The 22,042-nt window shown below is 43.9% G+C and overlaps 1 protein-coding gene across 5 annotated transcripts in view; it reads left to right on the top strand.

Annotated features, from left to right (window-relative positions):
* Positions 1 to 22,042, top strand: part of CD58 (CD58 molecule) — a 69,569-nt gene that overhangs the window by 5,701 nt on the left and 41,826 nt on the right. For 4 of the 5 annotated variants that reach the window (XR_774320.1, XR_774321.1, XM_010567453.1 and 1 more), the window contains exons 2-10: positions 6,338 to 6,637; positions 7,280 to 7,534; positions 9,712 to 9,807; positions 11,377 to 11,436; positions 13,251 to 13,298; positions 13,656 to 13,727; positions 17,989 to 18,057; positions 18,236 to 18,304; positions 18,647 to 18,715. Coding sequence is in view for 2 of the 5 variants with exons in the window: in XM_010567453.1 (XP_010565755.1) it covers positions 6,338 to 6,637; positions 7,280 to 7,534; positions 9,712 to 9,807; positions 11,377 to 11,436; positions 13,251 to 13,298; positions 13,656 to 13,727; positions 17,989 to 18,057; positions 18,236 to 18,304; positions 18,647 to 18,715 (1,038 nt within the window). In the remaining 3 variants the exon portion in view is untranslated. Of the gene's footprint in view, positions 1 to 6,337; positions 6,638 to 7,279; positions 7,535 to 9,711; positions 9,808 to 11,376; positions 11,437 to 13,250; positions 13,299 to 13,655; positions 14,586 to 17,988; positions 18,058 to 18,235; positions 18,305 to 18,646; positions 18,716 to 22,042 lie in introns of those variants that run through there. The other variant, XR_774322.1, reaches the window with a different exon arrangement.

The raw sequence follows: 22,042 nt of genomic DNA, 5'->3' as shown, positions 1-22,042 counted from the left end.
ACATACCTTTATCCTGGTGTATGAACAGGCAGCCTTGCTAGAGATAGAATATTTTTGTTGATGTTTGTTTAGTATGAAATGAATAGACTTACAGAGAACTAACCTAAAGCAATGCTTTGGCAAAAAAAAAAAGCAAGAAAGTGGCACAATAATAAGTGCCCACACATTGATGTTCAGAGAGAGGAGTATCCTTTCCAACTTGGAAATATAGCCCAGTGGATATTTCTAATATGAAGTTTATTTAGAGGCATCTCCTCAGAGTTGCTTTTATATCAAAAGTTTTAAAGCTTAAGAAAATTTGCCAGAGCTGCAGTCAGTATCCATGTTGAGATGTGCACCGCACTGGGCTCAGAGCTTCCATTTTGGATCTTTGAAGAAACAAAGCTGAGCTGCAAAATTTTGGATTGGACAGATTCTGTCCTTAATTTGAAGGCAAAGGCACCAGGGTTTCAGGTGCCTTGTTGTGAACCAGATCCTTCTGGCTCACAGGAGAGTCAGAGGTGGGTAGAGATCTGGAAGCAAGTTGTAAAGCCCAACCCAGTCACTTGCTCACTCCCCCTCAGCAGGCTGGGGTAGAGAATCAGGAGGGTAAAACCAAGAAAAACTCATGGGTCGAGATAAAGACAATTTAGTAAATGAAGGGGGGGGGGAAACAAAGCTGGAGGGGAACCAAGTGGTGCAAAGGCAATCACTCGCTCCTTCCCACCAGCGGACTTCTTTGAGCAATGGCTACTTTGGAAAAACTCTCTCCTCCCGCCTCATTTTTATTCCTGAGCGTGACACATGGTAAGGAATATCTCTTTGGTCAGTTGGGGCCAGCTGTCATTGCTGTGTCTACTCCCAACCTCTTGCCCATCCTCGGCCTACTCCTAGGATTGGGCAGAGTGAGACAGAGAGAAGGTCTTGATGCTGTGCAAGCAAGGTTCAGCAATAGCTAAGACATTGATGTGTTACCAACGCTGTTTGGTCAGATCTAAAACACAGCACCATATGGGCTGCTGTGAAGAAAATTAACTCCATCCCAAGCAGACCTAGTACACAAGTGCATGGTAGCGGTGACCATGGCAAGTAGTAGGAAGAATAAGACTGGGCAAGTGATCGGAGGACAAGGGGAGTGGAAGAGGCTTGGGCAGGAGAGGGAGCAGGGTGGAGGGAGCTAGAGAGATCTGTGAGGTTCAGCAAATGGAAGAGATGTAAGTGGGAACAGGGCCCAAGAACTGAAAATTCTGGCTATTGTAAAAAAACCCAAAAAACCAACCAACAAAAAAACTCCCCAAAACCCCAACTTTGGAACTAAACTTACAAAAGTTGTTGGAGATTTGCACCTTCCTGTCCATTCTGGTGTCAAAGTCAGCCAGTGTCTGACCCTGGTGGTAGCTTTATTCCTGCAGAGCTGAAGTTTTGGTCCTCTGTTTTCCCCATATCTCAACTTCTTTCCCTGCAAGTATCCAGGATTGCCTAGTCCTTGTCATAGCCAAGCTTTTCTGCATCTTGCTTGTACCTAAGCTCTGCTAGGATCTACCGAGTCCTTCTGAGTCACATACCGAGGCTCTGATAACCTTACCATAGGCTTCCCTGAGCTGTGCAGTGGAACGTGCTCTTTCTTCCTCCTTTTTCAGGCTGTGCCAGTGCCTGCAAGGGAATTGCAATGCAGCTGGGTCCAAGAGGGTCTGGTCTGGTCAGGACACAAGTGAGAAGTTTTTAGGCTCTCCTTCAGTTGACTGTGCATTTTATCTCTTTAACGCAGGAAAGTGTCTTGAACACGTGGTTTGACTAGTCAATTACTGGAGAAAAGGGAGGCAGCATCTCCACCTCTGACAGCATTTTGGAAGGCTTTACCTCTGCCGCAGGAAGGCGTAGGGCTGTGAACCCAGAGTGGAGAGAGGCAAGCGCCCTCAGTGAAGTGGGTAAATACGAGCGGTTGGATGTAAGACGCAGCTCGATTGTCATCGTTTCCTGGTAGCTATTTTAGGAAGCCTGCTCCAGGACACGGGGTGGTCACTGCGCTCTGAGCAGGGCCTGTGCTGCTGGCCAAAAGGACGGTCTTACTCATGTACTTCCCAGATTCACTTGTTTCCACTCCGTTGCATGCACAAACATGATGTTCCCACAGCGAGTCGCACCTGGGAATTACAGTCCTTCTGGGGTGTGTTGGAGGTTGGTTTTTTTTGGAGTAGGGGTGTGTGTCAACTTGAATTCCAGCAGATTGTACTCTCTGTGTGACTATTACATTGGGGGAACAGGCAGACAAAAACAAAGGAGAGGGAGGAATGGGTAGGTCTTCCCCACCTTTCCGGTCAGCAGCATAGTTTTAAAATGACTGGGTAACCTTTGCATGGGGATGCTGCCAGTTTTTAGGCCCATGCTGACGGATATAACTGAAGATATGGATTTTGTGGTGGGGAGGGACCCACCCTTGTCGGTGGGTGCCACCCTTAGTTTCCTGTCTTTGCTGATGTGTAGAGCTCTGTAGATGCAGGCAGCCCTGTATTGTCCAGGAGTAGCAACACATACCTCTGTGAACTTGCCACAGCATGCAAGTGAAAAACTCCACTTTCGATGTTACATGTAAGATTTGCAGTTATTCTTGCACGAATCTGATTTTTCTCTTGCAACAGCCTGGGATGCTGCTACAGCTTACTGTCACCTGTGTTGTCTCTTTCCTGGCTGTAGCTTTTGCCCGTGCTTTTATACCACGGATCTAAGTGCTTTTTTACTGGAGTTTGGGAGGTGGGTCGTGTTTGTGGCCTGTGGGGGAATTAGGCAGACTATGGGTAAATATTCTGATAGTCCTTCTGGACTGAACATTTATTTCAGTGTTCTCTGGAACTGGTGGTTCTAAGGGTTAGGAGGGAATGTAACTCTCTGCTGCTTACAGTTGCTGGGGGAATTCACAATTTAAAAAAAAAAAAAGGGGTAGTTGGGAAGTTACAAAAAATAGAACAAAAATCCACTATTTAGAAAGCCCAACTCCTGAGGCAGACAGTTTCTTGCTATAAGCCAATCAGTAAGGACTTTTCCACCCAGCTTCAGCAGGTGGAACATTAAAGTCTTAATGGTAATATGGGAGCCTAACTACTGCTTGTGTAGACCTAATATATGCATATATACATTTCAGATAGGTACCTGAGACCAAAAAAGATGATAGTGATAGCATTAAAAATAAAAAGGGAATTAGCTTACAGAAGTTCTCCGGAATAACTAAGCCTTACACCAGCTCCAAGAAAAGTAGTGAAGAAAATAAAATCAGGTAGACAAATGTAGTAATGAAGCATTTATTGCTCATAAATGGAATATTAGATTCCACTTAGTCTGAACAGAATACATGGATACCTTTAGCTTGTTTAAATGCTTAAAGAGTCAGAATTATTCAGGTGAATATCAAAACTCGAGTATAGTACACTATGTTGTATGGGTGCCCTGTTACTCTGAGTGAAGGGCTGTTGCCTTGTCTCACATTGGCTGCAGTCCAAGCTCTGCATTCAGAGACATCATTCGGTTAGCATGGAGTTCCAGGTTATGTGCATTAGCCGACTCGTTGTCAAACATGAGAAAATCTGAAATGTTTTAATGTACTGCAAACTGCGCTAAGGTTTGTGGCTTGCTGTTTGCTGCAGGCCAAATCTGTGCACTCATGCTGTTGTAGTGGTTCAGATGATGCGTGGTAGGAAAAACACTTGACTGTGGCTCTGAGTCCTGGGCAGGATGAGAAGTCTGTGTAGGCGAAGGTATCTGGCTGCTGGAGAAGTGGGAACAGAAGATGTAGATGAGATGAGGTGGTGGGTTTGTAGGAGAGGCTTTGCTTGCACAATGTTAGCTTCTCTTTATCAGTAACACTTTCATTATGTGATTTGTTTGGAAGGATAGAACACAAAGACATGGCGTAAGAAAGAATTTGGAGTGGGTTGAAGGACATACAGGAGCAGGTAGTCTGACAGCTTCTGTAGAAGCTACTGGAGGCCTTAGCACAGCACTACTTTGTTGTGTGAACTTATATTGGAATAATAGGGTACAATAAGGAGAGAGGGAGAAAGCAGAGAAATATCACTCTTATTTCTAGCCTTCCAAAAAGAGTGTATGAGAAAGTGTTTGGTTGTTACTTCTCCCTCTTTGCTCACAGCAGAGAAGTTAACTGGTGTGGAATGGGAAATCGGTGTATAAAATGAAGTAGAAAAGAGGGGGAGGAGTTCCCTGGAAATTTAGAAAATGTATGATGACACATGCTTTCTTTAGAAGCTCCAAGATATGTGGTGGAGATTTTGTGCAACGTTTCTGTGTGACATATAATTTTTTCTTGTGGTCTCCAAATATATTGGAGCTCCTGGGTTCTTCTCTTTTCTGGAAACCATTAATTGAGATGGGTAGAAAGAGATGCTCATACTGGAGCATGTTTAAATGAGTCTGAACAGGATAGGAGACAAAAAAAGGTGGGTGGGTTGTGTTGAAAAGATGTGGGAGTGGTAGCTGAGCCCTTTTTACCCCGTTTGCTCGTCCAGTTCCTGTGCCTGGAGAAGGTCACAGGATAAGTGCAGACAACAAGAAGTGGAAACTGTAATGGCATGAGAAGAGTACTTTCATGGGTAAATCGCAAACAAATTGGATAGTCCATGAGAAGTAAGGCATGGAGACCTTCTGTGTGTGCAGTTCTGTACCCAAGCACACAAAATTGTGTTTCCCATGGCTTGCCTTTAGCGTCCTGTCTGAGAAAGTCTTTGTTTCTATGGTGTGGCACCAGGCAGAAGAGCAGGACACTTAGTATGTTGGCAAGCATTGTTCTTTGCCGATGGGGAACCTAATCTTCTTAATGACTGGCCTTGCTGACCTCCTGACTGCTTTCATGTGTAAAGGAGATAGGATGTAGAGCAAGATGGGTTATAGTTTGTTGTCTGGGCTCATACACAGTGAAGGGAAGTGACTTTGTTTTGATGTGATAAAGCTGTAGTGTCTGCATTGATTTATGAACAGTAGTAAGTTTTCACACGATGATGACATGAGAAGCAAGGGAGACACAGAATGATATAGAGTGGTAGATTCTTGACTTGATGCCATTTAGGAATCAAAAAAAAAAAAAAAAATCAAACCCAAAATAAGCCCAAAATGGTAGCTGTCACTTGGGAGCAGTTGGCTTGAGGAGGCTTTTGAAATATTTCTCTTTCACAGTGCACAGTTACTGTTTAAAGGGAAGTTTTCCATGGTGCATATTGGAAATCTTGCCTTAATATGAGACCTTATTTATATCTTAATCATGCCCTTCCTTCAACTTAGTAGTAAAAAGTTACTGGCTACCATGGAGCGGAATCAAGTCCTTAATGCAAGCGTAACTTGAACTCAGTATTGGCATGTTTTTGTTGGTGTCTACATACATGTCTTCCATGGCAGTAGGCTTGTGGGGGTTTTTTGTTTCGTTGGTTGGTTTTTTTTGAGCCTTTCAGATACTCAGAAGTAGGAGGTGATTGCTGAAGACTGAAGCAGGGACACAGAGATGCTAATGGTTTACAGTATCCCATCCTCACAGCAGAATTTGGTCTCACCTTAGATCAGTGGATTTTTTTTTTTGCACATACAGCTGTTTTTAATAAAAACTAGGCAGAATCTCTCATCCCTCTTCTTTTTTTGTTATTGTTTGTTTGTATTGAATGTTTCATCCTTTTTTAGTAGAATATGATTGATTCAAAACTGATAGCAGTTAAGGTTTCTGGACAGCTCCCATTTCTGGCTTGCAGCTCTGCTAGATCTCAGAGGTTGGGATGCTATTTCACGTACATTGGTTGTGAAATAAACTTGCTTAAGTGATGTTTCCAAAGGAAATCCCTAGTATCCCCGTGATTTCAGAGCAGGTGCTTTGAACCAAGTAGCAGTTTTGTGTCAGAAATGTGCTTCTTACCAACTCCGTGAATATTCGTGCTGGAAAAATTGCAATTTATTCGCTCAGCAGGAGCTTCAGTCTGGGCATTCTGCAACAAGATGCTGAGATAGATTTTGCTGGTGGTAACAATTCTTCATTGCATCTTTTTCACCAGACCATGGGCAGGAGGCCTAATTCAAGTGAACAGGGGAAGTACTGAAGATAGAGGAGCTTAGGATAGGGAAGAAGATCAGGACAATGATTCTACCCGGGACCAGAATGGGGAAATTGGATCCCCTTGTGGCGCTTGTCACAATGTAGTGCAGACAGGCTGGGTTTGGGCAATTCTTAACTGATACATGCCTTACTTTGCAACATTGTGATGTGCTTCTAACCTAAATTTGAATGTATCTGATAGTGCATACAGCATTAGTCAAGCAATAGTTTATAAAACAATTGTTAAAGTAACTTTTTTCTTTTTTTCCCCTGTAGCACACATCTGCTGTGAGGACGTGTTTGGCATCTTGGGAGAAAATTTTACTTTTCCAGTAAAAATAGACCAAAACATAGAGGAAATTATTTGGACAAAAAACAAGGATAGAGTGGCTGAATGGGAAGGGCAAACCAACCCCATATATTTTACTTCTCTCCGGAACAGAAGCTTGCTTAACAAGGAGAATGGGCACTTGACTATATTTAACTTGGAAAACAATGATGCTGGCACATATGTGTTAGACTGCTTGACTTCTGGGGAAAAAACTTATGTCTTAACCTTCATACTTGCTGTGTTAGGTAAGTAGTGGAAGAACTGCATAAAGAATTTGCACCACTTTATTCACTTTAAGAAGTCTAGAAGGGGGTTTGTTTATTTGTCAGGGAGGCAAACAAAAACAGAGGGGCGCTGTTCTTTGGGTCTGTTGTTAAGTTGCTTAGGCACTTTAAATAAATTTTCAAAGGTGACATCTAATTTGTGTGCCCATCATTACCCACCTTGGAATGGCTTCTAGAATGTGTGTAGATGGCACACTGTGTACTTTCAGGTAGATAACCAAACTCTTTGAGCAAGCTGACCAAGTTATCCTAGGCAGTATGTATCTACTAAAGATGCTCCTGCAGGCATATTATACATGCTTGAATATCTGTGGCATCATTCTGTGCAGATCTATGCAGCTTCACTAGTAGTCTTTGGGAAATATATTTGACCAGTGTGTATATTAGTCCTATTGACAATGAACTATGAGGCAGTGAAGAACCACAAACTGGGCCACTTTTAGAAATACATTTCTTTCTCTCGCACATGCACACGTGCACACCTTACACATACACTTCTACCTCTACACTCTCCTGCTGCTCTTGTTGCTCCAGCCCTTGTCCTGTGCTAAAATTCAAGGCATGTGTAATCAAAGTAATACAGAATGTTTTCTCTCCTTTTAGCTCCTCCATCAGAACCTGAAATAAGTTGCAACGTCAGTGGTAATGACATGGCGTTAAAATGTACAGCAGATTTCCCAAAGCCTCTGAATTACTCTTGGAAGTTCAGTAGCTTACCATTCACTCATCAGACCCAGGAAATTGTCATCCCTAAGAAGAATGTTCCTGCTTCTGAGAAAGCTGCATGTTTCATTAAAGTCTCTCAAACGGAAAAGAGCTCTGAAATCTCTTTGACTCGATGCTTTCCAGATAAAAAAGGTAATGAATGGGTCAGGTTGTTTATGCAAGTCTGAGAGGCTAGGCTGGGAAGCAGCATGGACTTTGTCTGTAAGGTTTCTACTGACTTGTCAAGAAGTTGAATTTGAAGAGTAAAAAGCATCAGAAGTCATTTGTCTGCTAAAAGTGTGTTTAAGGTTGCTGAAAGGTGTGAGTTTGACAGTTTGACGCCCCTGGAAAGATACTTTTTGCAGGGATCTCACCAGGATAAAGCCTTCTGCTGTGACTTGAAATGAGTAATAATAAAGAAGGAGACACACTTAGAAGATCTCTTCTGAACCTTTTGGCGTTGTGTAATTAATACTAATGTTAGGCTGTTTGTACTACTTTCCAGGAACTGGAATGAAACTACTCAGTCACTTTGAGTGAGTCATCTAGCAGTCATTAGATGAAATAATTTCTCACCTAGCATGTGCATCAGTCAATGAGCATATGTCTTTTCCTCCTTCACAGGCAGATATAAAAAGGAGAAAAGAGAGTTTTCCCCACTGTTGCTTATTGCTTTGGGACAGCCTCAGCTGAGCTTCAGGCTTGCTTGCTTTTTTTTTTTTTTTAACATAGCATGAGAACTTGTTTGGAACCATCTGGTTTGTAGGATGTGTAAGGCAGTCCCTAACTGACAAAATTTCCCACTTCTCTGCAAAAGTAATTTTCATGGTTTACCAGTATAGAATTCTTCCTCCTTCATTGCAATTATGTGTTAGAGACTTGTTAGAAATGAGGCATGTGGTGGGTTGACCTTGGCTGGCTGCCAGGTGCTGACCAAAGCCGCTCTATCACTCCTCCTCCTCAATGGGACAGGGGGGAGAAAATACAACAAAAGCCTCGTGGGTCGAGGTAAGGACAGGGAGATCACTCGGCACTTACCGTCACAGGCAAAACAGGCTTGACTTGACTTGGGGAACATTAATTTAATTTATTGTCAGTTAAAATCAGAGTAGGATAATGAGAAACAAGAACAAATATAAAACACCTTCCCCCCGCACTTCCTTTCTTCCCAGGCTCAAATTCACTCCTGATTTCTCTAACCTCCTCCCCCCTAGCAGTGCAAGGGGATGGGGATTGGAGGTTGCAGTCAGTTCATTATGGATTATCTCTGCTGCTCCTTCTTCTTCATACTCTTCCCCTGCTCCAGTGTGGGGTCCCACCCATGGGAGACAGTCCTCTGTGAAATTCTCCAACATGGCTCCTTCCCATGGGCTGCGATTCTTCACGAACTGTTCCAGTGTGGGTCTCTTCCATGGGGTGCAGTCCTTCAGGAATGGACTGCTCCAGCCTGGGTCCCCCATGGAGTTGCAGGTTTTGCCAGCAAACCTGCTCCAGCATGGGCTCCTCTCTCCACGAGGTCACAGGTCCTGCCAGGACCCTGCTCCAGCATGGGCTTTCCACAGGGTCACAGCCTCCTTTGGGCATCCACCTGCTCCGGCATGGGGTCCTCCTCCATGGACTGCAGGCGGAGATCTGCTCCACTGAGGGCCTCCCTGGGCTGCAGGAGGACAGCCTGCATCACCATGGTCTTCACTATGGGCTGCAGGAGAATCTTTGCTTTGGCACCTTGAGTGCCTCCTCCCCCTCCTTCACTGACCTTGGTGTCTGCAGAGTTATTTTTCTCGCATATTCTCATTCCTCTCTCCCAGCTGCTGTTATGCAGTGTTTTTTACCCTTTCTTAAATATGTTATTGCAGAGGCGCTACCAGTGTCACTGATGGGCTCAGCTTTGGTGACCAGTGGGTCTGTCTTGGAGCTGGCTGGAACTAGCCCCATCCAACATGGGGGCAGCTTCTGGCATCTTCTCATTGAAGCCACCCCTGCAGCCCCCTTGCTACCACAACCTTGCCATGCACACCCAATACAAGACATTTGCTGAAATTTCATTTGGCTGAGATCTGGCTCGGCCTTTCATAGGCCAAAAAATGGAAGAGCCATTGCTTTTCAAGTGGTGATGTGCCTTTGCTGAACTAAGGTACTTACCACGTAACTTTCCTGGAGCTGGCTTAGGGTTTTGCTAGTAACTGACTCTGGTGCATTAATTTCTTGAGGTTACTTTTTTAAAAATGGATAGCTATAAAACATACTCAAGGTTGTATTTCTACTGAAGTAGTCTATCACACAGTTGCTTTTTCACTAACCAATCATTATTTACTTTATTTTTTTTAAAGGGGACAGCTATGTCAAAAGAAACAGAGGTGGTCTTATTGCAGCTTTTACTCTCTTAATTCCAGTTGTAGGAGTACTAGGATTCCTATACAGAAGAGGTATGTATACCATTACCTAATTGAGCTTGATATGCTTCAAGATTATGCTGATCTAAGGTTCTGTAGCATGTATGAAAGTTTCTGATCTACTACTTGTGAATACAGTAGTAGAAAAAAGTACCACTTAGGCAAAGGCTAATAGATTTGAAGGAACTTTCTTGCACTTGGACACTGGGCTCTGTGTACTGGGAAACACTGTAGTTTGTATTTGCATGTTTCTCCCTGAGACTGTTTCATTTACTGTGTGTATCTATGGCTTCTCCCATTCCTACCTGAGAGTGCTTTCACTGCCTTTTTTGAGAGCATCATGAAGATGCTGTCAAGGTCAGATTTCTTGTTGGGACAGGCTCTTACCAGGGTTGTCGAATACCCGAGTCTAATCTGAGAACTCAGTGTGCTCAACTGATAGGTAGGGACTTCTGTGCCTCCTGTCAGCCTGTATTGCCATCATTTTGGAGTTCTAGATTTGTTTCTTGGTTCATCCCTACACTGAATTCGAGTATCTTTTTTTTGTAAATCTGACAGCTTATTCAGAAATGGCAATTGTAGGCTGTCATTGTGTATCTTTTGCTGCCACCTTTTTAGGTTAATATGTCAGATTGTTTGAGAGAGTCCCAACCAGGAATACGTTGCCTCATCCTAAGAGTGCTCTATGTGGAAAATTTCTGTTGGTTTCCAGGTGGGGTCAATAGTTGGGGGTGGCTGCAGGGTGAAGAGCATGGGATGCATCTCCTGTCTGGGAAGGACTGATTGATGGTATTCTGGAGGGAGGCTCTGATCAGACCATACATAGATGTATATTGCATGTGGACCTTTCCTGATCATTTTCCATTTAGTTTCTGTTGGCATGGAATCATAAAATAAACTAGGTGGGAAGGAATCTCTGGAGGTTTCATTCAACTTGCTGCTCAAAGCAGGACCGACTTTAAAGCTAGATCAGGTTGCTCAGAGCCTTGTCCAGTCAAACTTTGAATAACTCTAAGGATGGAAATTCCTCAGCTTCTTTCAGCATGTGTTCAAGTGCTGAATCACCCTTGTGGGGAAGGATATTTTCCTTATTTCTCTTAGAGTTTTGCCTTTTGCAACTTGCAGCCATTGCCTCCTGTCTTTTTGTTCTGTACTTCTGAGAGGAGTTCCCTTTTCTTTCTGTGTAAATTAGTTGTAGACTGCAATTAGCCATTCCCCTAGCCTTCTTTTTCTTCAGGTTGAACAAACCCAATTCTCTCAGCACCTCCTTGCATGTCTCCTGCCCTCTAAACATCTTGGCGGACACTTGCTGGAGTAGCTTCAGAATGTCAGTGTTTTTTCATGAACTGGGAGCCTAAAACTAGACGCAGTACTCCACATGTGGTGTCACAAATACTGAATAAAGGGGAAGAATTATTTCTGTCGATGGGCTGACTACGCTTCTTTAAGTCAAGTATTCAGTTGCATGTCCTCAGTTAATTTTTTCTAATCTGGGGGGGATGGTGTGTGTGTGGAATGGATGGAGGCTATCAACTAGTTTCCAAAAGCACAAAACTTTATTTCTGAGTAATTTCTCCAGGTATTCCATTTGTTTTGGTGCAGGTAGACTTAAACTTGGAACAGGAAGAGCTACTCTGAAGAACAGTCTGCTGCATGGCTCAGGTAAGAAAGCTAGAATGTCACAACATATGGAATTCAGACTATTGCTTTAATTTGGTCTAGGCTTCTAAATTTTTTACTCTGTAGCAGTATAGTCTTTCATTTGAGAGGTGAAGGAGTAAGTTTTGTTTCAGGCCTTAGTTATTTTACAGAGTGTAGTTATTTTTTCCACATCATTGCAGGCCTGTCTTCTCCTTGTAACTGTCAAGATGAGGGAAGGAGACAGTCAGTGGAGGAACTTCTCACCTCTCCATTAGTTACCAGTCTGCTTCCCACCCATTATTTCTTTACGTGATGCCCTTCTGCAGGCAGTACAGATTCTCAGCGTTGTCTGCATTCCTGTCGTCCTGTCCAGATCTGCACTTGTGCTTCTGCTATCCATTCTAATCCTGCATTGTTTTCCTCGGGTGTGGGTTTTTGTTTTTTGTTTTTAGTTTTGGGTTTTTTTGTTTGTTTGTTTTACTTCTTTAATTTCCAGCAAGATTGTTCAATTCTCTGGCTTCTGGGTCTGTGTGTTGGGGTCTGGGAATCACTCTATACAGTGAGCAGCTAAGGAAGGGGACAACTCCTTTAGTCTGTGCTTCTTTCACAAGGGTGAATGAGGCTAACGTGTTTCAGCTTTAACATGTATGCATCTTGTTGCCAGGACCACTGTGGTCTGTTCTTACAAACCAAACTAAATCAGCCCCTAGGCAGTCAAGCAGATTAGGGAGAACAAGGGAAGACTCTTAAAAACTACTTTATTGTGAAGGTCACCAGACCAAATACTGTTTTGGTGGGGAATGGCCAAAGCTCCCGCCATCAGATACGAGCTCAGTGCCCTGTTGGAGTGTTCTGGTGTTGAACTAATGTGGCTCCATGCGGGATACTCAGTCTGGTATCTTAGATGACCTGCTGGAGTTAGCATAAAGCTGGAGCAGGATGTTTCTTGAATTGCAAACCACTATGTCACCCTTGCAGAGACTTTCTGTATGTTTAATTCAATTTCTTAAGTTCTTTAATTTCTGAAGTTTCTTAATGTTTTTATGGGTTTGGAGGTTATAAAACATGGTCCTTGGTTATGGGCCTGGAAGAGATGCCACAGGTAGGGAGACAGTCCTGTGAAAGCAAGGTTTGGGTTTTTTTTCTCCCTTTCTACCCCCCATGCCCCAGCATATCAAAGCCTTACAAGATTTTTAGCCCAACTTTGGATAAAGAACTTCATTTTTCTTCTGATATTTTCATACATTTGTTAAAGCTGTAGTTCTAGCCCATGGTTCAGAGATTGCTGAATTCCAGAGACTACGGATGGATTTGAAGGTGAAAAAAGGAGAAGGATGGGAAGAAAATAAAAAGAACAAAAACCTCCTCCTTTTGGTACTGCACTTAAATTTACTTTAGAATGGCCCACGTTTCTATTAGAGTTTCTTAAAGGTCTGCAAAGAGAAGGGGTTTAAAGTCACAGTGTTAGTGCAACACATAGGTGAAATAAAAAAAGGAGATGTGGATTCTCTTCTCAGCTGTCTCTGGCTTTTTACGGCAAATCTCTGCAGCTTTATCTCCTTAAGTAAACCCACTTCAGAAATATTTTGTAAAGCTGTAAGCATAAGTATACATAATGTTGGTTATGGTCTGGGACCTTAAGTGGTTGCTGGAGGGAAGTTGAAGTTGAAATTAATTGTAAGTTCTTCAATAAAGTGTCATAACATACTAGTTATCAGGAGTATCTGCTAAAAGTGTTGTAATTAAACTGTCACTTTAAGGCTGAGTTGCATGTTTTGCAGACTATTGTGCTACCTCCATACACATTTCTAAAAAGAATTTCTGTTTGCTTGCAGCTACATCTTCACAAGCTGTTGATTGTGAGAATGGAAAGTCTGAAGCAGGTAACAAGCGAGATGGTGCCCTAAAACAGGGGAACATGAAGGGAGGAATTAATTTTGCCCATGGCCTTTCGCAGTCCAAAACTTATTAGCATGTTCTCAGTGCAGAGTTTACCATTCCCCTGTTGGTATAGAAAGACCTATTGCCTTAGGAACAGTAAATGTTGATGGGTAGATCACTAGATGAGAAGTCAAAAAGACCTGGATCCCTCTGTTTGTTGAACAGTACGTAACAATTGCAGAGGAGAAGGTGTGCTGCTGAGCTCTGGACAGCACAGAGCAATGACATATGCTGGTGTGGGGAAGAAGCGATGGAATGTGCTCCTGAGGGACTGTAGCTCTTCTCTGATCTCTTTTCAGATGAAGAATTGAACAAGGAGAACAGTGCCCTGAAAGACAAGCAGACAGTTAACAGGGGTGTAAATCAGGAAGGTAAGTGCCTGTTCTGTGGAGCAGTCAGTGCTAATGACCCAGTGGGAAAACTGGCCAGGATCCCTTGGAGTTGAAGACTCAGAGCAACTTCTGTGTAATGCTTCTCAGTGGAGGTATTGGGGGGGGATTGTGCCATGAATCCTGAACACCTGTTCTCTGTGCAGGAGTTTCAGGAGCAAAGTAAACCAGCTTTCAGGCTGTAGTTAACGGTAGAGCAAGTCTTGTGGTTTTACTACCCTTGGAACTAACCCCAACAGAGCATACGGACTTGAAGGATGTGTGTTTTGGAGATCATTTGGTTTAAAAAAAAAAAAATTAAAAAAAATTTCCCAGTTAGAGTGAGATGAGAATACTAGTCAAGTAGGAGTCCCTGCTGAAGTGCTGGCTTCTGGTCTTCTGGTTAATGCTGCCTGTTGGGAGATCTCTGCAAGGGGGCCTCCAGTCCCCCAGTGTGTTTACATGAAGCACTTAAGTGAGGAGGAAGAGTTGATGTGACCAAGAGGAAGCTTTGCCAAGAGGAAGCATGGTTTGGAGAGATTGCTGCTCTGTGAAATGGAGTCAGGCTGTCCTTCATTGTCTCTGGTGGAAGACGGTACTTTTTGTGCATGTGTGTCTGTCTTAAATCTCCCTGACATCTGCTGGAAAGGCAATGTAACAATTCAAGCAGTCAGGAAGATTTCTGGGCAGTGTTAGGGACAACTTCTTCACACAGACTACCAGATGCTCCAGCAAGGACTTATGTGTGGCTGTATCTGCTACTCACTAACAGGGGAGGACTGGATGGGGCTGTGGTCACGAATGGCTGCCTTGGCTGTAGTGCCCAAGAAACAGCTCCAGATCCTGAGAGGAGTGAGGAAGGTAAGCATCAGAGTACAGGCCCTGCACTTTCAGAGAGCAAATTTCCGCTTATTCAGGAAGACGGTAGGCAGGATCTCATGGGAGACAATTCTGAAGAGCAGAGGAGCTCAAGAGAGCCATCAGGCCTCTAAGGAGGACTTTCTCCCAGCACGAGCACAGGCCATCCCCATAGTCAAGAAAACAGGCAGGCAAATCAGGAGATCAGCTTGGCTAAGCAGGGAGCTCCTGACAGGGCTCCAGTGCAAAAATAGCTTATATTAGATGTGGAGGCAGGGGCAGGCAGGCTACAATGGAGGAATTTAGGAACACTGCCAGGGCCGATAAGGATGATGTCAGGAAAGCCAGGGCTCAGGGAGGCTTGAAACCATTGTGGGATGACAAGGACAATGAGAGCAGCTTCTGCTGCTAGGTTATCTGTGAAAGAATAAATGAGGAAAACATGGGCATGTTGCTGAACACGGGATTGATTTAGTGATATCTGATGCTGATGAAGTATAGGCTGGATGAGCAGACGGTGAGGTGGACTGAAAACTGACTCAATGGCTGAGATCAGAGGGTTGTGATCACTGGTATGAATGCTAGTTGGAGGCCAGTATCTAGTGTTGTACCCCAGGGGTCAATACTGGGTCCAGTCCTCTTGAACGTCTTCATTAATGATCTGAATGATGGGGCAGAGTATGCCTTCAGCAGGTTTGCTGATGATACAAAACTGTGAGGAATGGCTGACACACCAAAGGGATGTGTTGCCATCCAGAGGGACCTTGACAGGCTGGAGAGCCGTGCTGGCACAAATGTCATGCAGGTCAACAAAAGGAAATGCAAAATCCTGCACCTGGGGAGGAATAACCCTATGTGCTGGTATATGCTGGGGGCCAATCAGCCAGAAAGGCAGCTTTTCAGTGAAGGACCTGGGGGTCCTGGAGGACAAGAAGATGAGCATGAGCCAACAATGTGCCCTTGCAGCAAAGAAGGATATCAGTATCCTGGGTTGCATTAGAAGGAACGTTGCCAGCAGTGTGAGGGAGGTGATCCTTCTCTACGCAGCACTGGTGAAGGCCGCACCTGGAGCCCTGTTCTGGGCTCCTCAGTACAAGGGAGATATGGAGCTACTGGAGAGAATCCAGCAAAGGCAATGAGGATGATTAAGGGACTGGTCGTGGTCCTCCTGGGCAGCCTGCTGTAGTTGATCCTGCTTGAGCAAGGGCATAGGACAAGATGACTTCTAAGGTTCCCTTCCAACCTCAACCACTGTGTGATTTTGTGATATCATCTCTCATACAAGGAAACTCGGAGAGCTGGAACTGTTCAGTCTGGAGAAGAGGGGACTCAAGGGGGGTCTTGTCAATGTGTATAAATACCTAATGGGAACAAATGAAGAAGAGGGAGCCAGGCTCGTCTCAGTGGTTGCCCAGTGACAGGACAAGCGGCAGTGGACACCATCTAAAACATAAGAGGATCCATCTGAACATCAGGAAATGCTTTTTTGCTGCCAGGGTGACTGAGCTCTGGAACACATTGCCCAGAGAGGCTGTAGAGTCTCCATCCTTGGAGATATTCAAAAGCTGTCTGGACATGATCCTGCGCAGCCTTCTCTGGGCTCATCTGCTTGAGTGGGGGGGTTGGACAAGATGACTTCCAGAGGCTCCTTCCAATGTCAACCATCACCTGATTCTCTGATACCAGATATAGATAAAGCTGAGATACTGAGTGCTACCTTTGCCTCCATTTTTGATAGTCTCTGTGGTGTTTTTACCTAGAGGTAGGTTCAAGAAGGAGAGGATCTGCTAGTAATGGAAGAGGGTCAGATCAGGGATTTCTGGAGAAACCTTGGCCCAAACTAGTCCATGGGATCTGATACAAGGGTTGCTATAAGAGCTGGCAGATGTCAATGTGAGGATGTTCTTCATCACCTTCAAAAGTCATGTTGGGGAAGATCTGTGACAACTGGAAGAAGGGAAACATTGCAGCTGTCTTCCAAAAAGGCTAACAGGTCCATCTGTGGAACTGCAGGTCAGTCAGGCTCACTTTCATCCCTGGGAGAATCATGGGGCAAGTCTTCCTGGAACATTTTTTTGGTCACAGAAGAAAGATGGTGACTGGGAGTAAGTGTAAATTGCAGTTGACCAAGTTGACAAGCTTTTTTTGATGAAACTACTAGATCTGCAGATCAGGGGAGAGCAATGGGTGTCATATACCTTGACCGTAGCCAGGCTTTTTATGCAGTGTCCCTCAGCATTCTTGGAGTCCTAAGTTGGGATGTCCTAGTATGGGTGAATGTCTGTCTACATGGGTAGAAAACTTGCTAGACTGTCAAGCCTGCAGGTAGTGGTTAATGGGTTGTACTCCACATGGATGCCAGTGGCAAGTGGAGTACTGCAGAAGTCTATTTTTTTTTGGTGACCTGGACAAGGGAGAGAAAATAGTGTCACTGAGTTTATAGATGACAGCAAAATATGGAGTGCAGTCAAATCAGTGTGAGAGCAGGACTGTCATTTGGAGGGAACTGAAGGGGTAGAGGCCTGCGTGAACCTTGTGAAATTCTGCAGGGGCTATGCAGGGTCCTGCACTTGTGCAAGCTGGGCCCTGACTAGCAGGGGAGCAGCTGTGCTGAGAGGTACCTGGGAGTCCTTATGGACAGGACACTATGAGTCAACAGTGCTCCCTGCCAGCAAAGGCGGCTGATAGCATCCTAGGCTGTTTTAAGGTGTGCTTAAGCCAGTGGATTGAGCAAGTGGTTATTTTCCGTTACTTGGCACTTGTTAAATGACGTGTAGAGTATTACATCTAGTTTGTGGCCCATCACCCAGTGCTGGAAAAGTGCTGATAAATTTGAGCAAGTTCAGCAGAGCGCCACCAATGTGGTCAGGGACTGGAGCACATTTCCTCTGAGGAAGAGGCTGAAGAAACTGGACTTGTTCAATCCAGAGAAGAACAGGCTTTCAGGGTACCTAACAGCAGCTGCCAGTATCTATAGGGATATTGATAAAAAGGCTGAGCCAGGATGTTTACTGAGGTGTATTAGCGTGATATCAAGGTGATGGTCCTAAATTGAAGCAGGGGAGATTCTGTGTGGCTATGAGGAAAAAGATTTCTGTCTTTAAGCATAGCTAATCACTAGGATGGGCTGCATGGAATCATCATGGATTTTCTACCCTTGGAGGTTTTTAAGACCTGACTGGAGAAAGTCCTGAGCAAACTGTCTAGAACTGAATGTTGTCCTTTCCTTGAGGAGGGTGTTGGGTTAGATACCTCCTGGGCTCCCTTGCCAAGTGAACCCGAGTGATTCTGTGTGTCTTATGAATTGTAGCTGGTGACTCATCTCTAAGCAGTTACTGATACCACTGTGAAGTTAAGCAGTGAGATACACTCCGGAGCGCTGTAGCTCTCCTGTGATTTCTTTCAGAAGCCTCTGCCATGCAGATCAGCACCCTGACATCTGAGTCTGCAGTTAACCATGGTGTAACTGAGGGAGGTGAGTGCCTGTTCTGTGGTGGGGAGCTGTCCTGGGGGAAAGGTGTTGGCTTTCTGGTGTTAGCTGATGATGTTGGCAACATGTGGAGTTGTAGCTAGTAACTCACTCTTAAGCAATAGCCAGTAACTTGAATCTGAGCAAGACAGGGGACTGTAGTTGTCTTCTGATCTCTCTTCAGACACCTTTAAGAAGGAGAACAGCAGCTTGCTGGCCAAGCATGCAGGTGACCATGGTGTAGATGAAGGAGGTGAGTGCCTGTGCTGTGGAGAGGTTTTTGTTCATTGTGACTTTTGGCTAACGTTTCTTGCTGTGAAGTTACGGGCGGCACCGTGGGCGCTGAGTACCATCTGTGCTTGGCTTTTGCAGGGTGTGGGAAGGGATCATGAGGCCAGTGCGGAGTCGGGTATGGAGGAGAGAGAGGAGGTGTTGTATGATGGCCCCATGGAGGTGGGGGATGTTGGTCAGGGCTATTATTGATGCCAAACAAATGGCCCAGCTCTCAGTCAGATTACTCTTGATTCATCTGGGCCAGAGAGGGGGCGTGTTGTAAGCTCCAGGACTGTCTGAGTATTGCCTGTTTTCCTTGCAGAAGTGACCCAGGATGCGGAAGGTGGAAATGGGGAGCACCTGAGCAACTCTCCCAGCTTCAGTAAAGAAGGTATGTGAGGGTGAAGCAAGTTCCCCGTGTCTTGGGAGAGTGTGCAGACTGGCATGGAGGCTGGGAGTTGTAGTGCTGGGCCAGGCCGTGTATGACCCTGACCCTTTTGCTCAAGTAGAAAATAGAGCGGGAATTATTAGGAGGAAAGGGGCGTGTGTGTGGTGGGCACATGTGTGTGTGATGTGTGCTAGGGAATCAGATGTTTGTGATGGAAGTGTTCAGAAGACTGATTTAGCCAGCTTAAAACTGTAGGATTAAAGTTTACTAACATTCATTAATAACACACCTCTTGCTCATGCTTGCACTTTTACTTTATTTCATGCCTTAACAAGTGATAAAGGCTTGTAGTGGTTGAGGTGTCAGTAAGGCAGTATGTTTTTGTGTCAGTAGATTTCTGACCTGCAGTTCTACCTTGTTAATTATGAATGCTGTTGAACATCCTATCAAAGTAGAGAGATACTGTGTAACACTAAAGTTGGGTTTTTTTTATTGCTTAGGTGCGCAGCTGTGTTTTCTTTGGTCACTAAGAATGGAGAGTTTACTTAATTCATGTTTTTCTTGTGGTTTGTTATTTTTTTAAACCTACATGGACATGGTGGGAAAGCTCTTCTAAATAAACAGACCAGTGGGCCTGAGGGCTGACACATGGAATGAGAAATCTGATTATTACCCTGTATGGGAGAATAGTTGATCAACACTACATCTTATGGTTATTAGTGAAATTCAGGCTGCAAAGATACAATGTTTTGCAACAATTGTTTCATATTCCATTAATTAGTTAGAACCCTTACGCAGTCATCAGTTCTGTATGCTGCATTTACTATGAGGGCATAGCAGGCCTTCATTTACGTGCCTCCAAAGCTGTTTTGCCCTCTCAGTCTATTTTCTATGGTATGTGTGCAGACCAGTGCATCTGTGAGGTCACACAGCTGCTTCTTGGAGTACATCAACATGGAGAATATCAAAACTCAGATTAGTCCTGTCCCAAATCTGGTAACAGAAGAATATAAGGGCTATCCTTTAATAAACTGCACAGGCAAAGGCTTGCATTGGTCTGTCATCCATCCAGACCAAAATACTGTTTCTGTAGAATTTTTCTAGAGTAGAGGAAGCCTATGGAATGGTACCTGGTTTCACTCTGGTTACTAATTAATTTCACACAGTGATTCCCAAGAAGTGTTAAAGGTCAAAGGTTTGGAGCTGAGATTATTGACTTTTAGTTTATAGTGAAAAGTCTTACTGAGGCATCTAAATGTGGCAAAGAACACAGAAGGGCCACGCCCTTGCCAAGAGAGCAATTACTACACTCTTAAGTTTGGCTTCCAAAGCACGTGGTAGTATTGCAGAAAACCCTGCTGAACTTATCTGTAGAAAAATCCAAAGTTCCTATCTGTGTAACAGGAAGGTTCCGGGCAGAATAGTTGAAGCTGTAGCATAGTGCTAGATCTCAAAGTCTCTGGTCTTCATGACAGCCAGGTGGTGGAGGTAGAAGTAATTTCCCCAACCTAGCAGATTCAGTGGTGGCATGGAGAAGTGAAATCAGCTGTCATCAATAATCGTAACTTTCTCAATTCCCAAGGAATATAGTTGAAGTGCACAACCTGCTTAGAAAGAATTTCACTGGAGTTGTGTAAGAGTTTCAGAAGTAAGACTGTAGGTAAATATGTAATAAAACTTTCTCATTGCTGGTGTGTCTGCAAAGCTTACACAGACTCAGATGATACTGAGAACTGTTGCTGAACTTTGAATCCATCTAATGACAGCAATCAACTTATCTGGGTTTGAGAGACTTGCTGTAATTTACCGTAGTTCAAGCATGCTTTACTCTGACTCTAGGGAGCATTATCTTTCCTGTGGATGGGTGAAAATTGTTCCATGTCGACTGTAACTTGTGGGATGGCTTGAGCTAATCTGGCCACTCACTAACACTGAAAGTGGAGGTCTTGCTCTTTGGACCAGCTCTGATGTTCATCACACCCCTCTGTGAGCCAGTTTAACTACCTCATGTTAGCAGGAAACTGACCCAGCAGAAAAATCTGGGTGGTCTTCTGCTGGACTAAAAGGTTAAATCTGATTACTAAGGGCTTTGATAAGTACTGGGCTGACATACTGGAGGAGATGGGGTGCTGGTCAGCGGTGGATTCAAAGAGAGAAGGAAGGGCAGGAGACAGGGAAAAGGGCTGGGGGGGGGTTGTTGCAGTGATAGCAGGACAGGCTGAGATGTGCATATGAAGTATGTGTTGCATGAAGCTGTTACTTTCTCACACCGTAAAGCTTTGCTGCGCTTTCAGCAGGCTGTAGAACAGCCGTAGTTTAACTGAGAATGAGTCTGGTGGTACAGGGCATGAGCTGGATTCCCAGAGCTGAAGCCTTTGACAGTACTGGCTGTTCTACATAGAACATAGCTAATTTAAAAGTACTTGACAAATAAAACATCTGTGTTCAAGGAGTTCTGGATGATGCTCTTAGTCATACGGTTTAGTTTCAGGTAGTCCTAAGAGGAGCAGGGATTTGGACTCAATGATCCTTATAGGTCCCTTCCAACTTGAGATATTCTATGATTCTATGAAAGGTTTTGTTTTCAAATTTATTAACTGAGTCACCAGAAACTTCTTGGTTTGAAATTTTTTGTCTGACTTAAATGTTTAAAAAGAAAATTTGTAGTATAAGCCAGTGTATATCAAAGCATTTTTGTTTGGTAAGAAAAGAAGTTTGCAGATTGATGGAAAACAATTTTCTTTTCCTCAAAAGAAAAGGAAAAATGTTGTTTTGTCTGTCATATAGCCCTTAGTTAAGTGCTGTAAATATGGGCATTTCATACTGGTTTCTGCTTTTTGTGTTGTAGATCAGTGTTCTCCAAACTTTTTTGATTGTGCACCACATCAGTAAAATATTTTGAACATACACACCCAATTTATGTATATTTATTTATAAATTATATGCATGTGCTACTGTACTCATTATTATGTACGTTATAAAATATGCACAAAAATAGAAATTAAAAAAGGGTGAGGTAGGGATGATGTAAACAGCATTTTTAATGGTGCAAAAATGTTTTCTTCCTGTACGGCAATGGATTGCCTTGCGCATACCCCACTTTGGAGACCACTGATGCAGATAATCCATTTAAAGATTCTCAAAATACACAGGAATGTGTAAGCTGGTGGCACCTTCCCGCTGCAGAGTTTTCTGTTCTGCCAGGTTTGATTCTTTTGTTGAATTACCAGCCAAGCAATCACATTCAGATATTTGCTGAAGACAATGTGGAAAAGAGGGAGGGGGGCGGGAAGTCTCCGAATGTGAGAAAACATGGATGAGTGAAACAGT

Source organism: Haliaeetus leucocephalus, unplaced genomic scaffold (genome assembly GCF_000737465.1).
Source record: "Haliaeetus leucocephalus isolate CR32 unplaced genomic scaffold, Haliaeetus_leucocephalus-4.0 Scaffold228, whole genome shotgun sequence".
Taxonomy (NCBI): Eukaryota; Metazoa; Chordata; class Aves; order Accipitriformes; family Accipitridae; genus Haliaeetus; species Haliaeetus leucocephalus.
The sequence above is the reverse complement of the archived record's forward strand: the minus strand, read 5'-3'. Positions and strand labels throughout refer to the sequence as shown.